At 36.1% G+C, this 11152-nt stretch overlaps 1 protein-coding gene across 1 annotated transcript in view; it reads right to left on the reverse strand.

Annotated features, from left to right (window-relative positions):
* LOC118738332 (homeotic protein labial) overlaps nucleotides 1-7273 on the reverse strand; it is a 25703-nt gene extending 18430 nt beyond the window's left edge. Inside the window, exon 1 of the mRNA XM_036469257.1 lies at nucleotides 7138-7273. Within this exon, the coding sequence (XP_036325150.1) occupies nucleotides 7138-7273 (136 nt within the window). The remainder of the gene's footprint in view (nucleotides 1-7137) is intronic.
* Nucleotides 7274-11152: the final 3879 nt, after the last annotated feature.

Raw genomic sequence — 11152 nt, forward strand, 5'->3', positions numbered from 1 at the left:
GGGCGTAGCCAGGTAGGGGCAGGGGGGTGCTCGAGCCGCCCCCTAACTTTCAAAATTTCCTTATATATATTTAAATAGTACCCTGAAATGCCAGCTTAATAGGGTCGAGCTCCCCCCTAAATTTCATTCTGGCTACGCCGATGAGTATAAGTATAGAAATAATGCGATACCTCGTCTCTGAAGCATTTTGAAAGCATTTCCCTCGCTTACTAAAAATCCAAAATCAGCCTGCATATAAGCCAACTCCTTTCGAATTTCCTTATTAGCGAACAATTTCTTCGCAAAAATGATACAAGCCGCATCGTCATTGAGACAATCAACAATTTCATATATGTATATATGTATACATGTATGTATGTATATGGTTTTAAAGGAGAACATACTGGTTGAGGTGGTAGAGGGAGATATGGTTGCTTTTTTCACAGTCGCAGTTTTTCACATACCCTGTGAACTCCGTGAGCAATCCATGTAATATGAATCATTCGTGGATAAAATAACTGAATCGCAACTGCACTTTTTTCATATATGGTGCGGCGTCTGTAACAAATATCAGAACTTTGTCCCGTTTTACATCTTCTGACCATAGAAGTTTTAAAGCAGAGGTAGGCAGCTTCGGCAGAGCATTTTTGTAGTGTGCGTGCAATTGATGTCACTGTGTGCGTGCGAACAAATCCCCTGCAAAAAATTGTGCGACTAGTCTCTAAAGAGAGTATTCCGAGATTACTCTCAATCGCGTACAATTGGGCATTAATTAGTCCCAACTAGTCTCATACGGGCACTAATGGAGGTCTATAAGTCTCGACTCATCCCTTATGGGTATAATTGGAGATCAACTCATCTCTAACGGGTACTATTAACGATTTAATGATATGTACGCACTTAGTCAATGAAATGTGCGGCGTTGGCACACAGAGAGCGTATTCGCCTAACAAAACTGAGCACCCAGGTTCGAATCTCAGTTGGCGCAAATTTTTATTTTTATTTTTTAAAAGTGACTAGTCGCTTTTCATACCCGTTCGGGTATAAAGGTGAACAATTGAGTAGTCCATTTGCAAACAGCGTTATGTGATTTTATAATAGAAAGCCATAAATTTGAAAAAAACGACTACGACAACAAGTATTATTTAAATTGAATATTTTTTATTATTACCTGAAAATTTTGATAAATAAGAGCCTTACAAAATTGTAACATAACATGACATAAGATAACATTAACAGTCTAACCGACCTAAAGCAGTTTTCTAAGTTCTAAGTTTATAAATAAGTATGATAGCCACTTTTGGAAGAAGAGTTAACATTTGCTGCTATTTTTTTCAGAATATAAAAAGATTTTGCACTGTGTTGTTAGTAACATGAAACTACTTTAAATACTGGTACGTAATCCGCCAAAAACTAAAACTCGAAAAAATTTTACATAGAGCACTTTGCAAGTGGACTACTCAATTAGTCTCTTCATAGGACATGCTCGAACAAAAGCGAACAGTTCATTCCATATAAAGAGATCAAAAGTGGTATTAGTCGCGTGCTCCTTTGCGATTGCTCCCGGAGTCATCCCGGATTAGTCCCATTTTTTGCAGGGTCGTGCGGTTGAATGAAGCTTTCGCTGTCTTCCCAAGCAGAGCGTGTATGTATACGCGAATACGCCGCGCAGTCGCCCGCCGGGCAGACGCTGCCCAGCTGTGCTTTAAAGCATTATCAAAAAGTTAGCGATTTCCCAAGCATTTTCCCACTCAAGCCTAATTTATGTAAGGTGGTAGTGAAAGCACAAAATCCGAAAAACTACACAAACAAATTATGCGCACAATGACAATAAGAACAAAACCAATGAACAACAAACATATTTGAGGGATTTACAACGTGGTCGTAAGTGTCGTATTGTTGTATGTCGTAAACTTTAAAAGCTTAAATAAATGTTTAGAGAACCTGAAACAACACTGCGAAAATTCATAATATGACTTTGATGGTACTTTGCAAACCCCCGTAATATATTTATAGGCGTTTATAGTTTACGACATACAACAATACGACACGTACGACACCGTTGTGAATACCCCAATTATTTTGACATCAGTAAAACCGCGGCGGAAATCTAACTTCGCCGGTAACACCACCTTATATGAATTCGCCTTGTCCTCACCGCGCAAGGTGAACAATCAATCAGATGATGGAACGAATTCCAGTGTTGTAAAACATAAAAGTACGAAAATGAAAAGATAAATATTAAAAAGGCAAAACATGCAGAAAAAGGCAATATAATCAAAAACGGCAGAAAAGACAATATTAAAATTAATGCGTTTAATCAAGAAATACATGAAACGTGTGATTCTTTAAATTGTTTATAGATACGACCAAGCAGACATAACGCAAAAGCCTTAAAATCCTAACCCTGGTTATCAGACATTTTATGCGCACAAATAAATTAATTACTTAAAAAATTTTCTATAAATTACAAACATTTTCATAAAGGTGGTATCTGTACCCTGGACTGAGAAATCACGGGCCCTTATATATTTTAATTTAATTAATTTTAAAGCATGTGATCAATTGAGAGTTTTCCATGTAGGATTTCTGTAATGTATAGGGTCAGAAACAATCAGTACAAATCGGAATATATTTGTGATAAAAGCCTATAACGAAGGACCAGTTTCTAGTGAAAATATAGAAAAATATTTGTTGCTAAAATGAATTAAATTTTTGTTTTATTAAACTGTTAATTATAAATATTTTGTGCTCAATTAGCACTTTCTATATATGAACTTTTCTCACTTTCTGAGCAGCAAAGTATTTTATGACCACATGAAAATCCAGCTGCTTTGCCAGACGGGCCTGTCTGTACCCCGTAAAATTATGAGAAATACCTAATTGAAATAAATAATAAATTGAGATAAGCAAATCTGAAACAGTATTACGGTGTCCTACAAGGTTAAAAGGATGAAATATAACACAATACCTAAATTGCTAAAATATGCATAAATCAACCAGAAATTTTCGAAGGCATTAATACTTAAATACTTCATATTAGGGTAATAAATTAATTACAAGTATTTTTGTAATTTTACACAATTTCGGCAAATTCTAGTGAAGCACGAGCAAGCTGAAATTATTTATCGAAAGCGTGTTTACACGGGAAAGTAGAAAAAGCTCCTGCGTTGCCACGTCTAACCGCAACTTATATTTAAATTTCCATTTCACGCGGATTATTTCCCGCACGGAAATTGCTGCCCTTTATTAAGCTGCCCTGCAGAAAAAAATTATCAATTGATAACAAATAACCTACTTGTAGTTAGCTTTTTTGTGGGATTTCTATAAAATATATAACTTGTAGTAAGCTACAAAAAGCTAACTTGAAACAAGTGGACAAGTAATGCAAGAGTAAAGCTCGAGATTGTTTTCTTTAAACGCGTTTCTATTTAAATATCCTGCACTTCGCAAATACTTTTTCGAATTGAGGACAAATGAAAAGAAGATCGAAATTTTATATTATCATTTTGATGTTATGTCTGACGTAGCTCGAATATGGGATCACCTACTGCAGAATATGTAAACAAATAAGAAATGTGATGAAATAAATAAAGTAAATAAATAAAAAAAAAAACAAAAACAAATAAAAAAAATATTTTGTTTTTCCTATTGATATTTTATGCCCAAAAGTAGTTAGTTACAAGCTAGTTACATCAAATGCAGAGGTAACCACCCTTGACTACATCTAATGCCGAGGTAACCACCCTTGACTATTTCGCGGCCATCGCCATAGAAATATAGTTAGCTTTCGTGAAGGAAAGTATACCGATAATAAGTGACTTATAGCTCCTTCCTAATGAACTTAAAATTAGTTTATAGTTAAATACATTTCCTACAGGGTGATGTAAGTTGTTAGTAGAGTACTTTAAATTGAAAATGGCGCCACTATAATCAAAATGCAAATATCGAGAAGCAAACACATTAGCGTTGTCAATTAAAGTAAATATGGACAGAAAGCTTCTGCAGACAGTGTAGCGTGAACTCCTTAATTGAACAATTGTACATATGTATGTACATATATGAGTGTATTTACATATACATATACATATGTATGTCATGTGAAGGAATTAGTGATATAATATTCTACTCACTATATACGCATTAATATTTTCGGAATTTCAAAATTTGCTATGGTAAACGACTTTCCCTTTTTTTATACCCGAGCGCACTTGTGCACAAGGGTATAACAACTTTGTTCACAAAACGATTGTTTGAACAGCCAAAACGAATCGAGATAGATATAGGCGAATGTATACATAAATGATCAGAATGAAAAGAGAAGTCGATTAAGCCATATCTGTCTATCCGTCCGTCCGTCCGTGTACACGATATCTCGAGATATCTCAACGAAATTTGGTATGTAGACTGCCCTTTACCCAAGGTAGGGTGGTATTGGAAATGGACGAAATCGGACCGTAACTACGCTCACTTCCCATATAGTTTTCAGAAATATGAAATCTGCATTATTTTAGTAGCTACTGAAGCTTATACAATGACTTTTAGACATAAAATGAGAATATTATAAATTTTTGGAAAATGGGCGTAGCCACGCCCACTTATGATTACATGTGTATAACTTGGTAACCGCTGCACCAATTTCTCCAAAACGCTTATGATAAAAATTTGGAAAATGGGCGTGGAGGATTTATTCTTCTAAAGATATATCACCAGAAAATATAATAATACGCTCTTTAAAATACACTTATGCAAGTTTTATGCACAGTATGTAATAAATAAATACACTTTTTAAAGTTTCATAAATTGCACTTTGTTTTCAAAAAATTAACAAAAAACTCAAACATTTTTAACCGACTTCAAAAAAGGAGAAAGTTATCAATTCGTCGGAGAATTTATTTTTTTTGAAGTATGTTACCGCATAACTTTGGACCATGTGAACCGAATTCAATACTTTTTTTTATCGGATAGATGGTCGTCCCGTAATTTGGTTCAGATCCGATCATTGGATCATGAAGAAATTAACGGTACTCCTTAATTTGTATATGAGAATTGAAGTCGGTTGTGTTTTTTGTAAAAAATTACTTGTTTAATAAGAAGTTATATACGCACAAGATGCGCTCAACTTTGAGAAATTAAAAAAGAATTTTGATAAAAATAAATTAATCAATTCCAAGCAATTTTTACAATTTTATGCTCATTTTCCTCGATTTCTGATTTCTGATTTTCGATAGAGACACAGAATTTTTTAGCCTAGGATCCAGTGTATATCCGTATGAAAAAATACAGCCCAACGAGTAAACAAAATTACTGTTTTTAAAATTTTTAGTAGTAATAAATTCTGCAAAGAGCCCCATTTAAATTATTGAAACGAATATATGTAACATCAAAAGAAAATCACGAAGATTTGGTTAAGAATTACAATGTACACTTTATTCTTTTGTAGTAGTTTTTTTTAACATTGGTAAAAAAAAATCATAATAAAAAAAGAAACCAAGTATTTAAAGCATAGAAAAAAAGTTATTAAAAGGACTATGTTCTCTTTGACGTACGTCAAAGGTCAAGTAGAAATGGAAACTTGTATGACTGCCCATTGATAGCTTGGTTATATAGCTTAAGAAATAATAAGGAAATTCATCAAATCGCGCAAATGCCTCGTAACCATGTAAACCTCGTAAACTTACTTAATTTTGAATGAAAAATCGAATTATTTGCGAGGTTTACGCGTTTCGAGGCATTTACGCATTTCCATGAATACCCATAATATGTTTAAAGACATTTTTATCATTATTGGCTACAATTTGTTATTTTGTTTGCCAGATGTACACTTTATAGGTGCTCTTGCACAACATTCGCATTCGCAAAAGCTCCGCATTGATTATTGCGAATGAGAATGTTAACATTAATGCGGAAGCTCCGCGGTTGCGAATGCGAATATTCGCAACAACCCTGGTGCTAACTAACAGCGCTAACCACCTCTAGGCTGTGTTGCCTCGACAGCAGAGTGTCATAGCTCAATTGTGCCACCTCAAAGAGCTGACTCATTGAAATGAGCTTGAGTCACTTCGTCTGTAGACCAGTGATGCTAATAATTTTTTGAAAACATCCCTACCGCTTCACAAGAAAATCCCTACTTTTCCCTACGCAAATATAATTTTTCCCTACAAGTTTCCCTACATATCTTTTTCATACATCGAAATGAATCAAACAATCTTTTGCAAATTCATCTTTTATTTTAAACATTAGCAGCAACTTATAATCTTCGCTCCTTTATTCAGACTCTCATTTTGTGTTATTTATAATAATAGTTGCGTTCCAGATGCTTCACGATTTGCAGGTTTTTACAGGAAGTAGTTCCAGGTGACCACCTTTCATAAGGTTTATTAATGGAGAAAACAGCTGTTTCTGAAAATCGTGAATATCGTGAAGCATCTGGAACGCAACTAATATAATCGCGTAAATTGTACCTAGCCGTGGAAAAATGTAGATGAATACGCGGTAAAAATGGCATTAAGCAAGCTTGGATCAAGTGAGTATGTGAGGGCAGACAAAGTACATACTCTTGCTGTTCAGTGCGTGTGATCAAGCACATATGAAGATTTAACTTGCTAACATTCGTTAACACATTGAAATAATTTCAACTCACTAATAATTTAATCGGTGACTTCGACAACCATACAAGTCCAAAATGAATTTTTCATTGTTGAGATCAAAAACAGTACAAGTCACAAATATGCATGGATTTTCTCTAATTTCACCATTCTAGGTGCTTAGCCGTTAACATAGCTGGTTGCACCCGTCAAATTGGGAGAAAAGCCGTACATGTCTGTACTGTTTTTGATTTCAAAACCAAAAACTGAAAGTCTGTCCTGTTTTCCCTACATCGCATATTTAAGGCTGCATTTCCACACATGTAGCTTCTTTTCCTTACTATTGGCATCACTGCTGTAGACCTGGACATAGACACAGATAGTGGTCAATTTACTCTTCCTCATCTTCATCATGGCAGCGTTGGTATTCGCCACCGTTGGAGCATTGGTGCTATAGCACAGTGTCCTGTGATGACGCCGGTAAGGACTCTTACTGCATATCGATTGAGTTTCAGTATGTCCCTTGTCTTTTTCCTACTAAGCCGCGGTCATAATAATCTTGTAGTCTCACAGTCTTCCCGTTTGTTCCACAAGTCATTCGTCACGGCCACAGTGTACTCATTAATTTGCCTAACATTATCACTAAACGGTGGTTGTACAAATCTATCCGCTTCTTCTATTGGCATCTCTGAGCCACATCTAGCCATCTCATCAGCCGACTCATTCCCTTCAATATTGGTATGTCCGGGAACCCAGCATAGAGTGACGTGGATACGGCTCAGTGACGCCAGCAGCGTGGTGCGACATTTCCATACAATTCCCGATTTCCATATTCTAGATCCTATTGCCTTCAGTGCTGTTTGACTGTCGTTAAAAATAGTGGCTTTGTCTTCTGGCTCCGGTTTCTTGTTCCATCTTTGAACCGTGAGTGTGGATGGATTTACCTCCCTCTGCTACTGACGTGGCTTAGTACCTTTCCTATTATTTTCTTGTTATTCCCTTTGTCTAGAGCTCTCCACCATACAAAGGACCCGTGGGTTGCAATAGGTTTAATCAGTGTGGCGTACATCCGATAAGTGACGTACGGTGATAGTCCCCATTGCTTTCCAAAGGTCCCTTTGCACGTTCTTGACTCTCCTCTCTAAATTCCTCTTCCAATTTAACTTGGAATCCAGAATAAATTCTTAGGTATTTTGCCTCGGAGGAGAGTTTCAAAGTGGATTCCCCCAATTTTGGCAGAGAAAAAGTGGATACTTTGGTTTCCTTGTAAACAATACCAGTTCTGCCGTGGAGGGGTTTACCTCCCAATCCCTTCTGGTTGGCCCACTTAGAGATATCACCTAGTGTACTCTCCATTAGTTCACTTATCGTTGACAGGAATTTGCGTGATGATGAGTATTAATAAATCGTCAGCGTAGGCGACCACCCTTATTCGCTTGGTTTTAACAATCTCAAGAATTTCGTTCACCACCAGGAGCCAGAGGTGTACCCCTGGTGGTTTTCCTTCCCACAGATCCCGTGCCTATGGTGGCGTTGATTATTCTGCTCTCTAGCATGGAGTCAATTCATGCCACTATATAGGGTTGCCAGACGTACTGCTTTTGGGAGTAAACGTACTCCTTTATAGTCCAATGTACTCCCTTGTACTCCCAAAAAAAAATATCTGGAAATGTACTACTTTATTAGCTTTGTACTTCTTTTAAACTCCTTTTTCCAGCTATTAATATTTTATCATATACAGAGTGTAAAATAATATCTGTTGCACAGTTTTTTTTTTTAAACATAAAAGGGGCCTTTATAGATTTTGCGAAAAAGTAGTTTATTGTTAATTATCCACAGATTTTATTTCAATTTTATTAATTTGTTTTTAAATTTTAACCTTCATTTGGGTTTACTGACGGTAAACACTTTGAGAGAAAAGCGCAAGTAAAACATGTAAGAAAGTCTAAGTTCGGGCGGAGCCGAACATTAAATACCCGGCGCAAATATAAAATATATGTTTTTTCACCATTCCGAAACCTACCGCTAGATGGTAAGCCGGGGTGTATCAATTTTGAGTAAATTAGCGTCCTTCAATTTCGAAATATTGAAGTTTCAAGCATTTCTGAAATTTACCGTTATATGAAAAGTGGCCGTAATTTTAGTCCGATTTCAATAATTTTCAACGCTTTGCTTTCATGTGGCAAGCACAATAACCACACCGAGTTTGGTACAAATTGGTAGAACCGATATACATATATGTGATCATAAGTGAGCGGTGCCACGCCCATTTTCCAAAATTTTACCATAAAAGTTTTTCTTGGTAAGGAATTGTTGCAAGCATCAATTTTGAATAAATTAGCTTCAATATTTACAGATTTATCGAAAATTTTGTGTTTCTCTAAATTACCGTTATATGGGATGTGGGCGTGGTTATCGTCCAATTTTAAAAATTTTCGGCGATTTTGTATGCTGTACCAAGGCCAAAAACTGTGCCAAGTTTGGAAGAAATTGGTGCAGCGGTTCCTAGGATATACACATGTAACCATAAGTGGGCGTGGCTACGCCCATTTTCAAAAAATTTATAATATTCTTATTTTTCGTCTAAAAATTGTTGTAAATATCAATTTTGAGTGAATAATCTTCAGTAGTTACTAAAATATCGCAGTTTTCGTATTTCCGAAAATAACCGTTATATGCGATGTGGGCGTGGTTATTGTCCGATTTTAAAAATTGGCCGTTTGTTATGCTGTGCGAAGGTTAACAACTGTGCCAAGTTTGGAAGAAATTGGTGCAGCGGTTCCTAAGATATACACATGTAACCATAAGTGGGCGTGGCTACGCCCATTTTCCAAAAATTTATAATATTCGTATTTTTCGTCTAAAAATTATTGTAAATATCAATTTTGAGTGAATTATCTTCAGTAGTTACTAAAATATCGCAGTTTTCGTATTTCTGGAAATTACCGTTATATGGGAAGTGGGCGTGGTTACAGTCCGATTTCGCCCATTTTCAATACCAACCTGCCTTGGATTAAGGGAAACCTACATACCAAATTTCGTTGAGATATCTCAATTTTTGTTCGAGTTATCGTGTACACGGACAGACGGACAGACGGCCGGACAGACAGACATGGCTTAATCGATTTCTTTTTTCATCCTGATCATTTATGTATACATTTGTCTATATCTATCTCGATTCGTTTTGGCTGTTACAAACAACCGTTATGTGAACAAAATGAATATACCCTTGTGCACAAGTGCGCTCGGGTATAAAAAGTAGTTATTGTATAGTTTTTAAATTTAACCTTCATTTGGGTTTACCAGGGGGTTTGGGAGAAAAGCGCAAGTCTTCGTCGTTTACTTTATTACATATCTCCTGTAACCATAGGCTAATTTCCCCCATTTGGGTCCTTTATACTCCGTCTTTTGTCCAACATAAGGCCTCATACTTCGCAATCGAAAAGACTCGAAACTGGTGACTAGGAGGGCATTCATTCGACCAACCCTATACAGATTTTTTGTCTTTTTTTATACAAAATCTAAGAAAAAATACACCTGAACCGCATGTACTTATCTCCCAAAGCTGGCAAATGCAAATCAGGATTAAAATTTTAAAACCAATTAATAAAATTAAAGTAAAATATTTACAAAGTTAACAAAAAAAACATAAACTCTATAAAGAACCCTTTTATTTTTCAAAAAACCTGTGCGACAGTTATTATTTTGCGCGCTGTACTCTACCATTCATATTGTGACAAACACTACTTAGTAAGCAAAGTTAAGTGTGATAGTGAAAAGGTGTAAGCATGGCCTTAGAGGCAGGGCGCTCGGGTATAAAAATCAGAAAAATATTAAATTAATTACAAGGCTTAAATTAAAAAAATTACCATACATTCAGGAAGAGTCTGGAATTCTTTTGTAGTTTTCAGTTTTTTAGTTGGGCAAACTTTCCTATAAGAGCGGTCACTGAGAACCGAATTCTACGCAAAAATACTGTGGACGCGAGTGAAAATTGTGACTTTTGGCAATTTTTCTAAAGGGTCCCTGGGGACCCATAGGGGTCCTAGGTGGTCGGGAGTAACATTTTTTTCAATGGCGGTTCATGCCCTCTCCAAAAAGGTCGGAAAAGGTGCCACGTCCACTTCCCCTTCGATGACCATCTCTTTAACAACCGTCCCTATTGGAAAGCCAACCCATATAGTTATTTATTTTTCACATTTATTGTTGCTTTGAAAAAAATTTCTAAGATATCTTTGTTTGTTTGTACCTAATTAATGGTAATTTGTAACAATAAATTGCACAAAAAAAAAAAAAAAAAAAATTGTACTCCTTTTTTATGTCATGTACTGCTTTTTTTCTATCGAGAATATAAATGTACTCCTTTCTCCGTTTCAAAATCTGGCAACCCTACCACTATAGGATGCTGAATGCCGCGCTCAGAGAGTACCTTACTTATCGCCTCCATTTGAACATTATTGAAGGCCCCTTCTATATCCAGGAAGGTGGCAAGGGTGTATTCCTTAAGTTCCAGCGATTATTCCATAGTGCCTACCACTTCGTGGAGCTCGCTTTCAACAGATCTACCCTTGCGGTATGCGTGTTGG

The sequence above is a fragment of the Rhagoletis pomonella genome, unplaced genomic scaffold, assembly GCF_013731165.1.
Source record: "Rhagoletis pomonella isolate Grant_MI unplaced genomic scaffold, Rhpom_1.0 Rhpom_scaffold_00004, whole genome shotgun sequence".
Lineage (NCBI taxonomy): Eukaryota > Metazoa > Arthropoda > Insecta > Diptera > Tephritidae > Rhagoletis > Rhagoletis pomonella.